Source organism: Cyanistes caeruleus, chromosome 12 (genome assembly GCF_971803275.1).
Source record: "Cyanistes caeruleus chromosome 12, bCyaCae1.hap1.1, whole genome shotgun sequence".
Classification (NCBI taxonomy): Eukaryota; Metazoa; Chordata; class Aves; order Passeriformes; family Paridae; genus Cyanistes; species Cyanistes caeruleus.
The window spans coordinates 15046761-15067139 of NC_141712.1; the positions used below are offsets into that span (position 1 = coordinate 15046761).

General features: G+C 54.3%; 2 protein-coding genes, 1 long non-coding RNA gene and 1 other non-coding gene across 4 annotated transcripts; 2 read left to right on the forward strand and 2 right to left on the reverse strand.

Moving 5' to 3' along the window:
• Positions 1-587: 587 nt before the first annotated feature.
• On the reverse strand, positions 588-660 carry TRNAK-UUU (transfer RNA lysine (anticodon UUU)). The gene has a single exon. It is a non-coding gene; the product is annotated as a tRNA-Lys (tRNA).
• A 1339-nt stretch (positions 661-1999) lies between these two features.
• LCAT (lecithin-cholesterol acyltransferase) lies at positions 2000-8345 on the forward strand. Its single transcript, XM_023934607.2, has 6 exons — positions 2000-2255; positions 4621-4777; positions 5229-5344; positions 5659-5754; positions 5842-6066; positions 7202-8345. The coding sequence occupies exons 1-6, from the start codon at positions 2108-2110 to the stop codon at positions 7822-7824; spliced, it is 1365 nt and encodes a 454-aa protein (XP_023790375.2). The 5' UTR covers positions 2000-2107; the 3' UTR covers positions 7825-8345.
• Positions 2557-6638, reverse strand: LOC147650876 (uncharacterized). The gene is made up of 2 exons (XR_015275334.1): positions 6471-6638; positions 2557-3020 (listed from the first exon to the last, which is right to left on the reverse strand). It is a non-coding gene; the product is annotated as an uncharacterized LOC147650876 (long non-coding RNA).
• Positions 8346-9134: 789 nt separating the features above from the next.
• MATCAP1 (microtubule associated tyrosine carboxypeptidase 1) lies at positions 9135-20229 on the forward strand. The gene is made up of 6 exons (XM_086848214.1): positions 9135-9558; positions 13505-13648; positions 17541-17673; positions 17748-18053; positions 18836-18933; positions 19428-20229. Exons 1-6 carry the CDS (start codon positions 9160-9162, stop codon positions 19590-19592), a joined length of 1245 nt encoding a protein of 414 aa, XP_086704340.1. The 5' UTR covers positions 9135-9159; the 3' UTR covers positions 19593-20229.
• The last annotated feature ends 150 nt before the right edge of the window (positions 20230-20379 follow it).

Below are 20379 nucleotides of genomic sequence, written 5' to 3' on the forward strand. Positions count from 1 at the left end.
CAATTTTTATTTTTTTTTTACATAGGACAGGGGATATTTTTCATCCAAAATGGCTTGATTTTCTGTTAAAAGATTTTCTATTTTGCAAGAATATCCTGAATTGTCTATACACCTACAGGGCAGTCCAGGTGAGGCAGTGTGGTGGCCCCATGAGCAGCCTCTGCTCTCACAGGAACTGTGTTCCCTTCAAGTGATGCAGGGCTCTGCTGGGAAACTTCCACTCATCACCCTCCCAGTGAAAAAGGGTCTCCTGATGTTCAGCTGGAGCCTCCCGTGTTCCAGGGTGTGTCCATGGCCTCTGGCACCACTGAACAGAGCCTGGCTTCCCTCCCGGGAGGGATGCTCCGCTCCCTTCAGCATCTTCATGGAGATTATCACGCAGAAAAAAAACAGCTGCCAGCAGGAACCCAAACTTTAAAGAAAGCTGCCTGAAGGCAGTTGGGGCACCCGAGCACCCTTCACTGAGAGAGGGGAGAGCACAACCCCATAAATCCCCTACACTTCTTCCCTGCCTCAGTTGCCCCAGGCGGGACCGTCCTGGCCGGAGGTGCCGCTCCTGCCCCTGGGCTCCTAAAGGATAAAGGCACCGCCTGAACAGGGGCTTGAACCCTGGACCCTCAGATTAAAAGTCTGATGCTCTCCCAACTGAGCTATCCAGGCTCACATTTGGGCTCGGGGGGGCATCTCTGTGACAGGCGGGGGGGACCCCCTTTCCTGCGGCATTGCGGGGACAACGTGGGGACCCCACTTTGATATTTCCCACTCCCACGCCACCCCGACGAGGCTGCCAGCGCGGGCCAGGCTGAACACCCGGCTTCTGGGCATCTCCCTGGGCACTGCTCAGGCAGGGCGATGCGCCCTGGGAAGAAGCCGCTGCCGCAGGGATGCGCAGGCGGGGAGGGGAGCAGGATGCTGCGGGAGCGGCTGTGAAAGCTCCGCCGCCCCCAGAGGGAGGCAGGAGGCTCCTGCCGGGGGACAGCAGCAGCAGCGGTGGCCGTGGCCGCGCAGGGGTCCGAGCTCTGCTCTGCGGCTGCAGAATCCGAGCCCCAGAGGCGCTTTTGCAGGAGCCGCGTTAAGGAGGGAGGCGGCTGTGGGGAGCTGGGTTACAGACACAGAGCCCGCGGTGGGCACCTTAAGGTCACCCCACACATTCTCTTGCCTTTCCTCCTTCTTCAGGAAGGGACCCTCTTCCCCACGGGGAACCCATCCTGTCAGGCAGCCCACCCACCGGTGCCCCACATCCCTGTCCCACCTCACACTTCCCTGGGAGGAAGAAGACATCTTCCTTTCAGCAGAGAAATATGATTTTGCCCCATCCCTTGAAGTGTTCAAGGCCACGTTGGATGGGGCTTGGATCATTCTGGTCTAGTGGGAGTTGTCCCTGCCCATGGCATGGGCTTGAAATGAGAGGAACTTTAAGGTCCCTTCCAGCCTGAGCATCCCTTGTCCCTGAGGGTCCCCAATACCCAGTGCAGGCTGAAGCTGCAGGGGCTTCCCCGAGCTGGGACTGTCACAGAGGGGCCCTTCCAGTGGATGCTGGGATGGTGCACGGGGCAGGGGCAGTGCCCAGGATGGCACTGGGGAATGTGGCACTGCCATGCAGCACAAGGAGCAGCCCAGATTTGGCTTTCCCTATCCCAACTCCTCCATCTTCCCCCAAATACCTGGTGTTCACCTGGCCACCCTGGCAGCACCAGCATCTCCTGCCAGGGGCAGGAGGAGTGGAGAGGAGCTGTATTCAGTGAGGCAGGGAGTGAGCAGGCCTGGGACATTACCCCTGGAGAGTCACGCAAGAATGTGGCAGCCACCTCCCCAGAACATGGCAAAGGGACACCGAGGCACCGGGAAGCTGCTCAATGTGCAGCACCCCCGAGCAGGGCTCCGGGGACACCAAGAACCCCATGGCACCACCGGACTGGTTTTGACAGGCCATGGCTTGTCCATAAGGCCAGTCCTTTGTCCCTCCCCGTCCCTCCTCCTCCTCATGGCCAGCCCCTTCCAGCTCTCTCCTCCCCTGCAGCCCGGGTGCCTCTTGGCTGGACCTGCGTAAAAATTATAAAAGGCTGTTTGGCTTGGAGCCGTCCGGAGGATCCCGGCCGAGGCTGCCATGGGGAGCAGCGGCGCTGGGCTTGCGCTGCTGACGCTGTCGCTGCTCCTGCAGCCCACGTCCCAGTTCTGGCTCTTCAACGTCCTCTTTCCACCCACCACCACCCCAGAAGCTCCCCCGACAAACAGCACACCGCCCGTGGTACTCGGTAAGGGGGCTCCAGCGCGGGCACCATGCGGGCTGTGGGTGGGCACTCTGGCTGCCATGCAGCCCCAAAGCGGGCAGCGAGGCTGGAGTCGGTGCCACTGGTGACTCAGTGGGCTTTGGCTGCCATGGTTCCTGGCTGCTTGGATTGGAGTCACCAAGTGAGGGTGTCACACAGCTCCTCAGTGCCCTCCCATTCGCTGGGATAGGGACACAGGGCTGGCCATGGCCAGGTGGAGCTTCTTGAAGCTGAGGGGATAGACTGGGCATCCCAGAAAGCAAATGGGTCTCTGATACCTCACACATAGCGAACAGAGTGTTTTAGGGCTTGTTTGGGTCTGGGGAACTCTGCTGGCAGAGGCACAGGGGCTGCAGCACACTCTGCCACCTCCCAAACAGGCTGCCAGGTGCAGTGGGTAGATCTACAACCTCTCACTTTCCTGAAGCCCACCACATCTTGTGTCTTCTCCCACTCCATGGAGATGGCTAGGTCATCCTTCTGCTGCTGCAAAAGAGGATCCAATCATCCCAGCCAATGCCAGCTCTGACTGGGGGCAAGCCAGCAGGAAAAGTGGCACAGGGAGATGTGGGGGCATCATCTGAGGGAGGTGGAAGCAGCCACCACCAGCTGGTGCCTCTGTGCTGCATGGCTCTGCCTTCCTTTGGCCCAGTGCTGTCACCATGCACTCGAGCTCAGGTTGTGCCATGAAAACTCTGCTGAGCAGAGTTGGGGTTGTCCTCCTTTTTCTTGGATCATGATGAGTTTCCCCTTAAAAAAAGAGAAGAGAAAAAGCAGGATGCAGATAGAAAGCGTCACAGCAGAATCCCCTGCTGCAATGCCAAGGGCTGACTGTAAATTGCTTTCCCAGGGTCATCAGGGGGCGCAGGCCTCCATGCCCTGGGGTGATCAGAAGATCGGGTCACTGTCACCTCTTTTCAGGATTACCTGTGACAATCGGAGCATCTCCTCTTGTCCCCGGCCCCAGCCTCAGGCCGTGTCCCACACCCAGCCAGACCCGGATGCAGCCCACAAGTAACCCATCCCCCGGGGCCAGGCGTCCCGAAAACCCCCAGTGCCCTTGGGACCACTGATAACCCCTCTGCCCTCACAGAGCTCCCTTAATAATTACCTAATGTCCTCTGGAAGGGGAAGCAGAGCTCAGGGCTGTGTGCCAGGGGCAGGGGGGTGCTGGCTGTGCACCTTCAGGAGCCATCAGAGCATGATCCTGCTCCTCCTTCTGATCAGGGAAGTCCCTTCTGCCCACTCCCTACCAGGGCTCCCCTACACCTGTCTGATCCCCAACCAAGTGCTTTGAAGACAGGATTAGACCCTCCCTGTACCCCTAGGGACGTGCCACAGGCAGGAAGGAGCTGTGAGGCAGGTTGAGGAAGGTAACTGCTACATCTCCTTCCCCTCTTGCATAGCACTAGGCATTGATGATCCACACCAGCCCCAGCCATGTATTGCAGGCAAGTCCTTGGACCTGCTGGGGCCTTGGGATTCGTCACCTGGTGCTCCCATTCCACCAGGCTCACTGTCCCCTGCAGTCATTCACCTCTTGTCCTCACCCTCACAGTCAGTACTGGCACCAGGAGCTGGCTCCTGGCTGCTGCACACAGCTGGGAAAGCTCTTCAAGGTGTCCATCCCAGCACAGGCACCTCTCCCAGGGCAGCAGCAGGATGGGTGTCCCATCCCTGCTGGGAACCACACTGATGCTCCCAGAGGCAAACCAAACACCCTGGTGACTGTCACCCTTCACTGAGAGAGGCCAGGGCACACAAACAAACTTGTTTAAAGCTCTGCTGTGTCCTGCTGACACCGTGTCAGTTCCACTCAGCACTGAACCACTTCAGAGACTTTGTGCAGCCTGTGTGGAGGGCTTAAAGTTCAGGAAATTCTCCCTGGGAGCTGTGCATCTCCGAGCTGCTCACTACCCCAGGACAAATTGTCAGGACTGAATGAGGAATGGGCAGCCCCAAGCAACACCAATTTCTTTCCCCAGGATGCAGCAAGGAGAGGAGGGTGGAAACCCACCCAGGGATGGGGAGTAACCTGGGATATTTTGTGATGCTGGGGACTCACGTGTTTGGGCCAAGGGTGACAGCTCTGAAATGCAGCTCTAGGGGTTCCCAAGGATGCATTTTAGCACTGTTATCATGCTCACCCTACATCTCAGCTCCAAGCACCCTGTCTCCTGTGCAGAGCAGGTTGTTCTCCAGGGATGCTGCTCCAACAGGTGCCCAGCCATCCCCAGGCAACCCCAGGGGAGCACTGGGGGGGTGGGGTAAGCGCCAGGTTGGGCAGTCCCACAGGGTCAGTGGGATGGGATTTGTAACTGGCTGTGCTCTCCCTCTGTGGTGCCTCCAGTGCCCGGCTGCCTTGGGAACCAGCTGGAAGCAAAGCTGGACAAGCCAGATGTGGTGAACTGGATGTGCTACCGCAAAACAGAGGATTATTTCACCATCTGGCTCAACCTCAACACCTTCCTGCCAGTGGGAGTTGACTGCTGGATCGATAACACCAGGTACCATCCAACCCTATCCTGGGAGCTCCCTGGGGAATGATCTACCACGGATCTCCCTCCCCCCTCCTCCCCCTGGCCATGATCTAGTGCACATGGCAAAAAATGGGAGGACCATGGGATTGTTTGGGAACACAAGTGACTGGCTGCTGCTCTGTTTTCCCCTTTCCCATGCCCCTGCCACGTGCTCAAGCCCAGCCAGACCACCCTGAGCACCCACTGGAGATGCTGCCTGGGGCTGCAGGGTGAGGGGGCTGTGCACGGTTCCATCAGAGCCTCCTGTCCCAGGATGCCAGGAGAGCAGAATGGACACTGGCTGGGCTCCAGTGCACCTCACATCCACACAAGTCCTGGAAAAAGACAGGTCCAAGCTGCTACCCAGTGATCTCCACCCCAGCCCCATATTCCCCATGGGGACATGGCTCTTCTGCCACCTCCTGTCCTGTCCCCACAGGGTGGTGTACAACAGAACCTCTCGGAAAATGTCCAATGCCCCAGGGGTGCACATCCGTGTTCCTGGCTTTGGCAAGACCTATTCTGTGGAATACCTGGATCAGAGCAAGCTGGCAGGTGAGAGGAGGAGAGGCCAGGGTGTCTGAGGATCCCACGTGCTCCCTGCAAATGGGGAGATGTCCCCGTGTCTCCAGCAGGGACTGGTTCTACAGAGAGCCCAGGGCAGTGGGAGTGAGGGATGTTAGCCTGGGGGACAGGCTCCAGTTGAGTGCTGGCAGGGAGCACCCCATCCCTGACCCAGTACTCGGTCAGAACGTCTGGCTGAAGCCACTGAGCTGCAGGGCTTACCAGGGATCATTTTGACCATGATGAGGACCAGAAAAAACTTGACAAGAGAAGACCTAAATCCCACTTGTTCCCTCTGCCCACAGGCTACCTGCACACCATGGTGCAGAACCTGGTGAACAACGGCTACGTGAGGGACCAGACAGTTCGGGCAGCCCCCTATGACTGGAGAGTTGGACCTCGTAAGTCTGGGGGTTGTGGTCAGGCCCCCCATACACAGAGAGAAGCAGGATGACCCTCATGCCATCATGCTCCCCTCTTATCCACAGAGGAGCAGCCTGAATACTTCCAGAACCTGAAGGCGCTGATCGAGGAGATGCACGATGAGTACCAGAGACCCGTCTTCCTCATCGCGCACAGCATGGGCAACCTGCACGTCCTCTACTTCCTGCTGCAGCAGACCCAAGCCTGGAAAGATCAGTACATTGGGGGCTTCATTTCCCTGGGTGCCCCCTGGGGAGGCTCCGTCAAGCCCCTGCGTATCCTGGCATCTGGTGGGTGACTCTGTGTGCAGCCACCTCTTTGTTTTCTTTCCCTCCTGCAGAAATGGAATGGTGGGGGTGGGCAGGGAAAGGGCACAGTGGTGAAAGAGGTGGGGAACCCAGTTGCTGTTTAGCCTCTTTGCAGCCTAGAAAGCCACAATCACTTGCCTAATGCTGACAGCCTAGAATATCTACAAGTCACAAGTCCAAAAATGCATGAGATTAAAAATCATGTGCTCGAAGGTTTTAACATCTGGCCCCTTGCATCACCCTTAAGTCACCTGATAATATTTTTCTCAGTTGCCAGAAGAGCCAGAGATATTTTTAAGGTCATCTGAAGTCATTCCATGGTCTTAGGTCTCCAGACATACCAAAAATGCCAAGCTTTGAAGGAAACATGCAAGTTGGCCACCTACTAGTGCTCTCTCCTGTCCCTGTGCAGGCAGGTGTGGAGGTGCCAGGGTTGCAGGGAACGTTCAGGGCTGGGTTGGTCTGTGCCATCACACATCCAGGTTTGTCTCCACTCAGGCGTTCTGAGCAGCTAGAGATGTGGAGGGAAGATTTTGGAAGGCTGTTCTTGATATCTGCAGATGGGAGGGTAAGGAGAGGACGTAAGGTTATGGGCAGGGTAGGGCTAAGGAAGGGAAGAGCTGAGCTGGAGAAGGCCAGGGGACAGTGGTGAGTGACTGAGGGGAGGGCTGATCCCAGCTGCCCAAAGCTCTGTCTATGAGGGGACACTGTGATTTGTGATATGTGATTTGTGATTTGTGATTTGTGATATGTGATTTGTGATTTGTGATTTGTGATTTGTGATATGTGATTTGTGATTTGTGATTTGTGATATGTGATTTGTGATTTGTGATATGTGATTTGTGATTTGTGATATGTGATTTGTGATTTGTGATTTGTGATTTGTGATTTGTGATATGTGATTTGTGATTTGTGATATGTGATTTGTGATTTGTGATTTGTGATATGTGATTTGTGATTTGTGATTTGTGATATGTGATTTGTGATTTGTGATATGTGATTTGTGATATGTGATTTGTGATTTGTGATTTGTGATTTGTGATTTGTGATTTGTGATTTGTGATTTGTGATTTGTGATTTGTGATTTGTGATATGTGATTTATGGTGTGTCCCACAGGTGATGAACAGGGCATCCCACTCATGTCCAACATCAAGCTCCGTGAAGAGCAGCGCATGACCACCACCAGCCCCTGGATGTTCCCCACGACCCTGGCCTGGCCCGAGAGCCACGTTTTCATCTCCACACCCTCCTACAACTACACCTACCGTGACTACCAGCGCTTCTTCACCGACGTCAACCTGGAGGATGGCTGGTACATGTGGGAGGACATGAAGGACTTGTTGAAGGATTTACCCCCTCCTGGGGTGGACACGTACTGCCTCTATGGCACAGGCTTCCCCACCGCAGAGACTTATGTTTATGATGAGCGTTTCCCTTATGAGGACCCTGTGGACATAATTTATGGCGACGGGGACGACAGTGTCAGCACACGCAGCTTGGAGCTGTGCAAGCGATGGCGTGACCAGCAAAAGCAGAAGGTGTACGTCCAGGAGCTGCGAGGTGCCCACCACTTCAACATGGTCTTCAGCAACCTGACACTCACTTATATCAACGAAATCCTGCTGGGGAGCAAAGAGGAGCAGGGGGAGCCAGGACAGGCGAGATCCAGCTCAGAGGCTGGGAAGTTGGGGAAGATCCTACGTGAACACAAGGTCTTTAAGGAGGCTAAAAAGAACTGAAAGGAGGGAGGGCCAGCTTCCCTCCATGATGGTAGGCACCACAAACTGCCATACAGGGGAGCAAAGGACTTGGAGATGAGTTTGGAAGGAAAGTGAGCAAGACCAACAGCTCGGGTGGATGGGCTGGCACCCACTTCCACACTGATTGGTTCTTCTTTTGGGAATGGTGATTCATTTTACTTCAGAGGCTTGTCACTTCCCACTAGCGGGTGGATAACTAACTATGCTGCCAGCTCATTAACATCACAGTCGTAAATTCCAGCATATGCACAAGCCCTCATCGCTAGCAGGCCATTTTTAGGCACTTTCGAGGCTGTGGACCTTTGGTGCCATAGCTTCTGCTCACTTGGGACAGAGCAGCTCACATAACAAGAGCAGGCTCTGATATACCAGGTGGTCACAGAGGTAACATGGGGGTTGCAGAGTAGGTATGGCTTACAGAGCAGCGAGCTAGGCTCCTTGGGCAAGACCAACTCAAAACCAGCAGATTTACAATATAATAAACACACTTTGCTTCTGCATGCTGTGCGTGCTTTGTCCTTCAGAGCTGGGTGGTAAAGCCAGCCATAACCAAGAAGCGAGGCACTCCAGGAGATGGGCTTTGGGAAAAGCCACAAGGCCAGTGATGCAGTTGGGGTTGGTGATGCGACCAGGACTGGCAACACGATGTGGGTGACAATGTGGTTGGGGTTGGTGACATAACCAGGGTTGGTGGTACTACTGAAGCATGATGCAACTGGTGCTGGCAGAACAGCTGGGATGGAAATATAACTGGCCTTGGAAACGCAACTGGGACTGGTGATGCAACTGGGGGATGGCGATGCAGCCAAGGCTGGAGATGCAAACAGAGTGGTGATGCAGCTTGCGATTGGTGATGCAGCCAGGAGTGGCAATACAAATGTGGTGACACGGCTGGGGTTCGCCATGCAACCGAGGCAGCAATGCAGCCGGGACAAGCTGTGCAACCGGGACCGGCTGTGCCTCGGGGCCTGGCGATACAGCTGGGGCTGCTGCCGGGGCTGTTGTTGCCGGGGCTGTTGTTGCCGGGGCTGTTGTTGCCGGGGCTATTGCTGTTGCCGGGGCTGTTGCCGGGGCTGTTGGAGCTGCCGTGCTCCCCCGCGTTGCGGAGCGCAGCGCTCGGGGCCGGGCCCGGCTCAGCCGCCGCGGGGCGGGGCGGGGAGGGGCGGGGCTCTCCGCAGCGCTCCCCTCCCATTGGCTGCGGCGCGGCGGGCGCGGCGCCGATTGGCGGGCGGCGGCGCGTGCTCGGGGCGGGGCGGGGCGCGGAGCCGGCGCAGCCCCGGTGCCGCCGCGCTGGAGGCCGTGGGCTCGGGGGCCATGGGCTCGGGGGCGGCCGGCGGGCCGGGCCACGGCGCAGCCCCGCTCTGCCCCTGCCCGTCCCCGCCGCCGCCGCCCCCCGCTCCGCGCTGCCCGCGGGGAACCCGCCGCCTCTCCGAAACCGGGGCCGGGACGCGGCGGAGCGAGGGCGCGGCGGGGCGCGGGGGGCTGCGGGCCGCCGCCTCGCTGCCGCACATCGCGCGGGGCCGCGGGGAGGAGGGCGGCGGGCGGCGCAGCCCCTGCCTGCTCGTGGCGCTGCGGCCGCGGAACGTGGAGGCCGAGCGGGAGCGGTTCTTCCGCGCCAGCTTCGCCTACGACCCGCAGTTCGAGTACGCGGAGCCGGTGCCCGCCGCCGTCCTGGACAAGTACGGGGCCGCCTCCGACCGCTTCGTGGCTCAGGTGAGGCGGGGCCGGGCAGGGGTGCTCGGCCTGGGAGGAGGAGGAGAAAGGAGGGACCCCGGCTCGCCCGTGGGCTGGTGCGAGGAGGCTGTGGGATTGTATCCTGGTGGGACTGCTCCGTGCTGGGGCTGGCCAGGAGATGGCCCATGGTCATAGAGTTCTGGAATGGTTTGGGTTAGAAGAGATTTTAAAGACCGTCTGATTACCCCACACACCCTGCCATGAACAGTGACACCTTCCACTAGGTGGGTTGCTCCAAGTCCCATCCAGCCTGGCCTTGAACATTTCCAGGGATGTGGCAGCCATGGCTTCTCTGGGCAGCCGGTGCTAGGGCCTCTTCACCTTCACAGGGAAGAATTTATTCCAAACGTTCAGCTTAAAACCACCCTCAGTCAACTTAACACCATTCTCCCTTGTCCGTGTGAAACCTTGCCTTCTTTCCTTACCAGCTGCTGCCTGATCCCTCTCCCCTTAACACCTTTTGTATCCTTCAGTACACTCACCTGCTGATTTGTTAAACCTCAGGTTTTAGTACCCTCACCTGCCTGCAGGAATGGTACATGCTCCATGGTGACCTGGGTCATGCTGATGCTGGGTGATGCCAGGTTGGATGGGACTTTGAGCAACCTGGTCTAGTGGGAGGTGTCCCAGCCCATGAAGGAGGATTTGAACTAAATGATCTTAAATGTCCCTTTACACCCAAACCAGTCTGTGTTTGTATGATCAAACTGGCTCCTGCTTATGCTGGGAGCTGTGCTCCATCAGGGACACCTTGCTGGTATGGCTTTGCACTTGTTGCTGTAGAAATAACAGCAAAGGAGCTGGAGCACATGGGTGACAGCATGGGAAGTGGTCCTTAGCCTGAATTACCTGGTGGTTAAGGCTGGCTTGTTTTCTGGAAGGCCTGAAGGCTGTCCATTGCGACAGCAGCATCCTTAAGGCATCAGCAAGCATGGTCAGTAATGATATTAATTGGTGTAGACTCCACTTAGGGAGTCTGTATTATTTTGCTTAACTGTTTCCATGGCTTATATACTACTGAAACATTTCTGAGTTGCTCTCTGCCATGGGGATGGCACTGAGTAAAAAAAGCTCCTGGTGATTCAACAGGAGAAGAGAAGCAGGAGTGTGCTGTCAGGGTGCTCTGCCCACAAACAAGCCTTTTGTGGATGCAGGAGTAGAGCTGCTCTGTCCCTTCATCCTGTGCTTGGAGCTGGGAGCCTGGCCATGTCCCAAAACCAGTTTGCACCTGGGAGTGAGCATCCTGCCTCTAGGAAGAGCATCCTTTCTGCCATGCAAACAAGTGAGCAGATAAAAACCCCCTCTTATCCCAAATCCAGATCCTGGCACACCAGAGGTGTTTCTTTGTACCTCTCAGTCGGGAGTTACTTGTTCAAATAACAGTTTCTTCACTGATTTATTTATTGTTTTCTGAATGTTTACTTATCACTGCCCGTGTCTCTGCCTGGATTATTATCCAGATGATTCAGGCCCTTTCTGTAAACAGTTTTCTAAGCAGTTTGTCATTCCCAGCGTGTGCCGTACCTCTGCCCCAGATAAACTGGTGCCAGCGAGGCTCTTGCAGGGGAGACACTCTGACGCCTGCAAAGACCTCGCCAGCTTTTGGCATTTGCCTCCCGTATTTTATTCCCTGAGTCGTGCAGTAAAATAAGTTGCTCGGAGCTCTTTCACCCTGTGCTTTTTCCTTTGGTGCAGTTGGCTTGCAGCAGAGTAAAAGATGAATAATTGGGATTATTTTTCTCTGGGCAATGCTTTGAATGAATGGAATTAAGGTTTGTAACCACTGTGGATCCTGGAAGCTTTTGCAAGAGATATTAAATCTTGAGTGTTTCTGCCAGTGTTTCTCCAGGCTTTCCGGTGACGCTCCGATGGGACAGCATTCATGGCACTGTTCCTCTGCTCTTACCCTGCAGTAACCTCCTTCCAGTCTCCTTTATTTTGGGAAGCATTTTTTGTTGGCAGCTAACTCTTAATAAACTGCTTTTATTTTCAAAGACCTTCATTAATCATGGAGATTAAATAAATAAGATACTTTGCAATGTCAGCATCCTTGGACATGTGCAGACAAACCAATACCAGCTCCCTGCTTCCAGCTGCTCTACATGTGCTTGGGGCGTTATTTTATTTTCTTAATAGAAACCTTAAATAAGCCAGGAGGATTCTTCCAGCCCTGTGGAGGCTCATCACCCTGGATATCACCTCCCTGGTTTGGCACATGAATTTGAGTGGCACCAGCACAGAGCTGGAGGATTTGTTATCCCACTGCATATGGTGTGTGCATGATCTGAGGATGCTCAGAACATTAAACTTGGAATCTCAGGAATTTTGCTCACCAGGATGTGCTCTGAAGGTCCAGGAGGAGCTGTCTGGTTGTTTTACTCCTGGGCACCAGCTGTGCTGGGTTTCTCTTGGCTCAGTGATTTGGGTCCCCTGGGAGGAGAGAGAGAGCAAGTGGCTGAGCAGAGGTGGGAGGATGAAAGGTCCTTTTTCTGCTGTGCTCAGCTGAAGGTACCTTGCAGTGCTGTAAAAATGAGCCTGATTGTTCGGCAAACAAAGAAAAAAAACCACAAAAACCCCAACCCCAACCCTCCAGAAAACAAAACTGACAGCTGAAAAACTGTGCACAGCTTCTCCTGGAAAGACACAGGAAGTGACTTGAGAATAAAATCCAGCTGTGAAAACTGCCCAGGGAAGGAAAATCAGGACCTTCTGCAGGGATAGAGGAGGTTGCTCACCACATGCAGACCTGAGGCCCTTCCTAGGATCATAAAATTGTTTAGGTGGGATAAAACCCTTAAGATCAAGTCCAGCTGTTACTTATGCACTGCCAATCCCACCACTAAACCACATTCCCAAGTGCCACATCTACATCTTTTAAATACCTCCAGGGATGGTGACTCCACCACTGCCCTGGGCAGCCTGTTTCAGTGCTTGACAACCCTTCCCATGAAGAAATGTTTTCTGATATCTGACTTAAACCTCCCCTGGCACAACTTGAGCCATTTCCTCTTTTCTTATGGGGTGTTGGGTGATTTGAGCACTAGCACTGGTGGTGAGCACCCATCTCCTGATCCTGGGTAACACTGGGGACTAGGGAGGGGCAGCAATTAGTCCTGGGCTGGGAAGCTTGGCAGCAGCCCAGACAGGTTTGCAGATGCAGTAAAACTGCTGGAAAAGCTCCAGAGCTGGTTGAAAGTCATCTGCTTTGGAATATGTACTAATATAATATTAATCTAATATATAATATTAATATATTAATATATATTCCCGCAACTGGAGAAAGTAATTGCTTGAAAATGTCTGCAATGGAAGCACACTTTTTGGGGAGGAAATGTGCTAATAAATATTCATATTTTATAGATTGTCCATAAATGTTAATGTGAATAATGGAGCACGTGATGCTTTTATTAGAAGGCTTCTGGGTGTACAGTAGGCTGGCGGTGCTGAGACCCTGTTTGAAGCAGAGGATGATGCACAACCTCACTGCTGAGCTTGGAATTCAACCCTGGAGTAAAAAACTCAGGGAGTAAAAAGCAAGCTCAGAAGCTGGAGATCTTTGTGCAAGCACCAGAGTTTGCAAGGAGAACTGAAAGCAGAAAAGATTGAAAATAATAATGGATTTAACCACACTGCGACAATGCAGGTTCACTTCTGCTTTGCCCCATTTCTGCAAGAGATGCCTGCAAGGGTGACAGAAGGCAGAAGGAATATGCCGTGGGCCATGCTGATTGTGTCAAGTGTCCGTCTGTCCTGGTGGCCGCCTCCAGCCTGCTCAGTCTCCTTGGTTTTTTAGATCATGCAAAACCACATTTTAGAGGCATTCATGGGGGTTACCTTCACTGGGTTTGTTGCATGTGGGATTTTAGGCTGTCTTTGTAAGTGGGGAGGTGTTTGTGTTTACATTTGTACTTTCTGCGTGCCACAGGCCATCAGGATCATTCGTACTGTCCTGGAGAAGTACGGGACCTACGAGAGCTTCGAGGTTGCCACGGGCGGGAGGCTGCTGAGCAAGTGCCAGATCTGGTCCGTGATCCGAAAGTACATGCAGAAGGAAGGCTGTGTGGGAGAGGTAATCTGTGTCCCTGCTTTACTGCTTGTAAAACACAGCAAAATGTTTATTTCCTGATGAAAAGGACTCAGATTAAGAAATGTTTTTGTTATAAAGAGAAAACTGTTCTGCTCTGAGCAGTGGTGTCCTTTTACCTCCAGCTTTACCATACCCCAGCTTTAGGACATGAGTGCTGGTTCCCCACAGACTTCCTGTGATGTTTTCCATGTGCATCTCCCTTCTGTGCTTGAGAGAGAGGGAGCAGCTGCTGCTTGTCTGCATGGCCATACCAGGAGCCTTTTGCTGCGTGCACAAGGCATCAGTTTCTGTTGGGAAGTCATCCTTGCTGTTGGCAGTGGGAGGGCAGACTTCTCCAACAGCTGCCTTAACCTTCATGTCTAAAAGCAAAGCCAGGGGAAGATTTCCTGCCATCCTGCAGGACATGCAGGTTATGGTGCTTTGAAACCCCAGGCTTGGGTTTTAAGGCTGGGAAATACGTGGTTAAGATACAACAGTAGCCACATGGGATGGAGCCAGGGTAGTTCAACATCTCCTAACCTGGTTTCTCTGCACCCTCTGCAGCATCTAGCATGGGACATCCCACAGCTGCATTAGAGAGCTTTTTTTCCCCCTTCTGCCAGCAAGGTGTGAGCAAGACACTTCCATTATCCTGGGTGCAAGGTCTGAGAAGGATTTCTGGACTTGGCTTTGCATGGGTTGGCTTGCAGGCCTCCCTGGGGCTGTTGGCTGCAGGGCAGGGACTGTGCAGTGCTGGCTGGTGTGGGGGCTTCCTCTCCACTGCTTCTTGGCCAGACTCTTATTTCCTACCTTTGATTTTTCTCCTCTGTCTCCAAAGAGGGTTATGGATGAGCATTTCTCCAAAGCATCACCTCACCCAGTGGTACCCAGTGCACTCCATGCAGGCAAAAGCAGGAATGAGTGGTCCCCTGAGATCCCTCCTGCCCAAGAACATTCCTTTCCTCCTCAAACACCTTTGGTTTGGCCTGATGCCTCCTGAGGGTGTTCCTGGGATGTGGATTCGGCACCTTGGTCCTCCTAAGCCTTTGCTTGGGACATAACAGATTTCTGCAGATGTTTCCCTATAATTTGTCTGCCTTTGAGTGTCCAGAACCAGTCCCAATACCCAGCCAAGCAGCTGCCAGTCTTACAGACCTGCACTAACAACTTGCCAGTTGAGCTCTATCTCTACTCTCTTCTCCATTAATTGAGCCCTGGCTGGGCAGAAAGTCATTGATTTTCTTACATGTTGGTGTACAGCTGCCTTCCTTCCAACCCTTTGTAATTGTCCCTGTGCTCAGAGCTGTGACGTGTTGGACCTTGTGGGTCCCTTCCAGCTCAGGACATTCTGTGATTCAGGGCAATGCAGGGTTCAGTCACTGTTTGCACATCGGTGTGCCTGTTTTATCTGGGACTGTTGATAAGTGCTTTCAAAACAATGAAAGCATTGGTTTGTTCCTTTCTATCCAATGGAAATTTTGCTGGATGTGTCTGGGGTAGGCAAGAGAGAAAGGTTTCACCTGCTCTCGATACAGAGATGTTGGCAGAGCTTGTCCCCTGTACAAGACCAAAACTTGTTGAAACTTCTGCATCACTGATAATCTCACACCCTATCGGGGAACTGGGCAGTTTCATGTGTGTATCTCCCTCCTTGCACCTGTATCTCTGATTCCTGACTTTCACCACCTGTGCCCTGTCTGTTCTGCTGTGCCCTTTGCTTCCCTGATACATACTAATCGCCATGGCTTGCTTGAAAGAGAAGAAACTCGTGTGGGGGTGGCATTAGCCCAGAGCAGGAGCGGCTGGTGCGTCCCTGCCCATGGGCAGTCCTGGCAGGCAGCGTGGCCAGGCTGGTGGCAGCCTCTGCAGCTGCCCTTTGTCCCCAGCACCGCTCAGCAAAGGCAGGATCCTGCTTTCCAGCACCACAGGCAGCGCGCTCCCGGGTAAGTGTTCATGCTGTAATTAAATCTGTGCCCTCAAAAGCTGCTTTGTTGGGGTCCAAGCTGTAGATCCTGAAGCTCTTCTGCTTTTGTTCTGATTTAGGACAGACATGATGCTGCCAGAGGTTTCCATATGGATTTCAGTGGGCTCACAGCTTGCAGCAGAGAAACACCTGGCCCCACTGGTAAGTGCTGCATGGCAGTCCTTGGGGTTGTGGAGTGTTATCAGCCTAAACAGTGCTAGCTGGTGTCTCTTGGGACCCCATCAGTGGCATCCCTCTACCTCTGGGCTGCTTGCTCAGTGTTGGAGGTCCTGAGCAGTTCCAGGTTACAGGGGAAAGACAGGAACCCATACCCCAGTGCCATGGGGACCACCAGATGCCTTCCCGTGGTTCCTTGGGATGAGCTCTTTCTCCATCAGTGCATTCACAAAAGCTTAACAAAACCATGGACCACAAGGATGCACTGGGGATGCTGCTCAGGATGAGAGAGGTCACAGACCTGGAGACCTGGTGCTGCTGCTCTTTGTCTGGAGTTGCAGCCCTGGTTGTGTCTGCAAAGCTGGAGAGTCCCAAAACAAGGCAAGTGGTGCTGCTCAGCTGGATGGGTTTTTGTAGCAGGAGAAGGGCTGCAGTGGGCAGCATAAGAAGCTGTGGTCTCTGGCACTGCCCAGAGTCCCTTTCCATTGCTCCTGGATGGCTGGTTCGGCACGAGGAGTCAGAGGTGAACTGACAAGTCTCAGTGTTGGAGGGATTCCTTTTCCCACTGGTGTATTTTAAACCAGGTAAGCAGTTGCACTGTAAGTATTTTATGTTGTTTGTTTGCCCAGCGGTGGACTCTGTTAGGCTGCACTTTTGGCTTTCACAATAAAGAATAATAAATCTGACTTAAAGCAAACTAATTCAGTCTCCTCTCTTTTTTTTTAATAAGAGAAGAATTGTCATGTAGTAACACAGGTACATGTTTTCATCCTGAAAAGTGTCAGTTATTAAATAACAGATGGTTTAATAGGGGAGTTAATAGGTATGTAGGGGATTTTGATTGCTATCAAGGTTTGCCACTGCCTCTGATGCAAGAGCTCCCAGGGACCATCCTTCTCTGGTGATGCTGCAGATCTGAAGTCAGGTGGTCAGAAAGTGCTGCTGGCTGGCATGTTAACTTCTGGTGAGCAGCTCTCTTGGCTCCAGCACCTGTGATAGCCAGGTTTCTCAAAATAGCAGTTTTTTCTGTATAAAGATACTGAATAGTCCTACAAAGGCAATGCCCATCCCTGCTTTGAACTGTGGCCAGCACACATGGTTCCTCCTGTGGGGGTGGACTGGCATGGAGCCATCCTCACTGCTCATGTCTTGAAGCCTCAAATGGGAGAATCCATGGAGGAGTCCATGAAAATGGAGCCAGAGCCTTGGATCCCTCAGGAGATGTTTCTTGGGGGTACAGAGCCATTACAAAGCTGGTGCTGTTGGGTGTTCAGAGTGGGGTTGTTTTGATGGCCAGAGTTACTGCCCCATCCCATTGCCAGTGGGGATGCAGAAGGGGGACCAGGCAGGTCTCCAGAGGATGTCCATCCTGTGTGGCCACACAAGTGTGGGGAGCCCATGGGAATGAGCTGGGGGGGTGATGCTGGAGCCAGATGGGTGCTGGAGGAGGCTGCCCAGGAGCTGCCTGCTCCCCCCACGGTGCCTGCTCAGCTTTGTTGGCTGTAAAGAGATTAAAGGAGCTACTTCATCCCTGCATGAGATCATCTCTCTCCTCTCATTATCCCCCCCACCCCCAGTGGCTCTTGCTGCCTGTATTTCCTTTGGGGAGCTGCAGCACAACCCCGTGAGGGTGCAGCAGTGCCAAACGGTGCCATCCGTGGCATCTCTGGGTTTTTCTGACCATCTGCCACCGTCTCACCCTCTGCTGAGAGCCAAGACCCCGCTCATGGCCATTGCCTCCTCCTTCTTCTGCAGGTGGTGGTGCAGCTCACCGATGACCTGCTGTCCCAAGCAGTGATGATGGTGGAGGACAGCCGGCCCACGCTGGCCATCAACCTGGCCGGAGCCCGGCAGCACTGGCTGGAGGGGATGCTGCGCCACGAGATAGGTCAGCTGGGGTGGCTGTGGGTGGGGGCAGAGCTGGGGGTGCTGTGAGCATTCACTCCTGTCCCCTCTCCCCAGGCACCCACTACATCCGGGGGGTCAACAACACCCGCCAGCCCTGGCACAGCTCCGAGGGCCGCAAGCAGTACAGCCTGAAGCCCGCCAACCCCACGGAGGAAGGCTTGGCCAGCCTGCACAGCGTCCTGTTCCGCAAGCAGCCCTTCCTGTGGCGGGCAGCCCTGCTCTACTACACCATCGAGCGGGCCAGCCGCCTCTCCTTCTCTGCCCTCTTCCAGGACCTGGAGCAGTATGTGCAGGATGCCGGTGTCCGGTGGGAGTACTGTGTGCGGGCAAAGAGGGGCCAGACGGACACCTCACAGCCAGGTACCACTTGGGGGGTGTGAATTGAGCTCTGGGAAGAATTCTATTTACTTATATATATATGTGTGTATATATATTTGAGAAGAAACAGAGTGTGGTATGTTCTGCTGCTGTGTAGGTTGAGCATCACCAGTCCTGTAGAGTGTGAGTTGGCATAGGCAGCTGGAACAGGCACAGACTCATGGCTAGAACACAAAAAGTAAATTTATTTGCATTACCTCGCTATCTGGGGGATCCCCAGAGCAACACCCAACACCTGGGCAGAGGAACACAAGATCAGAGGGTCACCAGCCTGCTGTTCACAAGCTTATCAAGAGTTACACCCAGGTGCAAGGTCACTTGAGCAGTTTACAATCCTCTAGATCAGTGTTTTGCTTTTAACCCTTTCCTCCCAACACAGCCACAGCACCCGGTCCCTGCATCCCTCCCCATTCCCAGCACCACTTTCCCTGTCCCATGGGAATGACTTGCACAAGCTCTTGGGAAAGCAGCAGGCAAAGGAGAGGAAAAATGAGCATTACTGTGGGTACATTTGGATGCCTGCAGTGATTTACCCTTTAAAAAATTACTTGGGAAGAAGTGTGAAAGTATCCCAGTAGGGTTTGTGGCTCTCGCTGCACCCAGCTGTCTCCCGAGTGCTCATCCCTTGGGACCCAGCTGTCCCGAGCCTTGGCACACTCATGGGCAGTGCCCTCATTCTGGTTATTGTGGTCAGCAAACACTCAGGCAAGTGGAGGGTGGTGGGAAGACAGGAGCCCTCTCCCAGCCCTTTTCTGCTGTTCCAGGCTGTTTCAGTAAGGACCAGGTGTACCTGGACGGGATTCTCCGCATCCTGCGCCATCGGCAGACCATCGACTTCCCACTGCTGGCTGCACTTGGAAAGGTAATATCCAGGGTGAGGGTGGGGCAGGGGGTGACTGATCCCACAATCTCATCCCATCCCAAAGCTCACACAGGCTCCCTCAATCTCATGGCTTCCCAAAAACCAGCCCTTGCCTGGCAGCCCTTCAGCTCTTAGTCTTTCCCTGTGCTTACTGGTCTCTGTGTGCCAGGGAAAGGCTGTGCTGGCTAGGATGCAAGCAAGGACAGGACAATCCATAATCCTCTGTGGGAGACCTTCTGGAAGAGGCTTAACCCAGCAGGTTAAGCCTTTCTGGCCCTTGGCCACAGCAGTCCTGCTGTCACCTGTCCTTGCAGTGACCGAAATTTACCAAACCCACAAATCCTTGCAAATCCCACACCCCCAGCAGCTCTCCTGCTGCCTCCCCACAAGCAGCAGGGGTGTTTTGACTGACCCAAGGGGACCAGATGCCCCCCATGGCACCTGCCAGGCTTTGGGATGGAGAGGACTGATCTCATCTCCGTGCTTTCTGCCAGGTCTCCTATGAAGATGTGAACCGGCTGAAGAAGTTTGGGGTCCTGGAGAAGGCCCGCATTCCCCATTTCATGCAGGATCTGGAGCGGTACATGAAGCAGCTGGATCACATTGTCACCACCAATGGCCTGAACGAGGAGGAGCTGGAGCAGCTGCTGCCTGACTGAGGGGCACCCCCTGAACCAGCACCCCAAGGGTGTAACTGGTGCTGTTTATTGGGTATTCATTGGGGCTGGAGCAGAGGGCAGAGCCCGAGGCGGGCGCTGTGCATGTACTGCTGTGTAGGGTAGCGCGGCCAAGGGCCCGTGTGGTTGTGTTGATGTGTCCCCTGCATCGTCCCTGTGTATTTTGGGGATGGCTGTGCCACTCCACGTGGCTTTGGGGAGCCAGAGGGTTCAGGGGGAGCGAGGGCAGAGTTGGGGCGATGTGCTGGTCCCTGAGTGCAGAAGGCTGTGCTGGGGGAGTTGCAATGGGGGGATTTCTGTAGGGTACCAGGAGTGCTCCCAGCACTTTGGGGGCACTTACTTGGGGCCAGCAGACAGGGCTGGGTGCTCTGGGCTGTGCCTGGCAGGGAATAAGGGCTGGAGTACACCCACAGATTGCCCCATGGATGCCTTTTCCACTCCCTACCCCTCCCCTCATGTCCCCCACCAGCAGCAGGAAGGACTTTAATCCCCCATTACCAATCTCTGCCCAGCTCTGCACCCCAACTACAGCCACCCTGCTTGGCTTTGAGGACTCAGGCTGGGGATTGGGCTTGATGTTAGGAAAAAGCGTGTAATAAAGGTGATGTAATGGAATCTACATTGCATGGGTGTGGGTAAAAGGTTGTGGACAGCATCAAAAAACAGGCTGGCACCACTGTGAACACCCACTGTGCCTCTTGCTGGCACAGGCAAAGCTGTATAGTCTGAGCTGGAAGGGGTCATGGACTGTGACAAACATACTGGACAT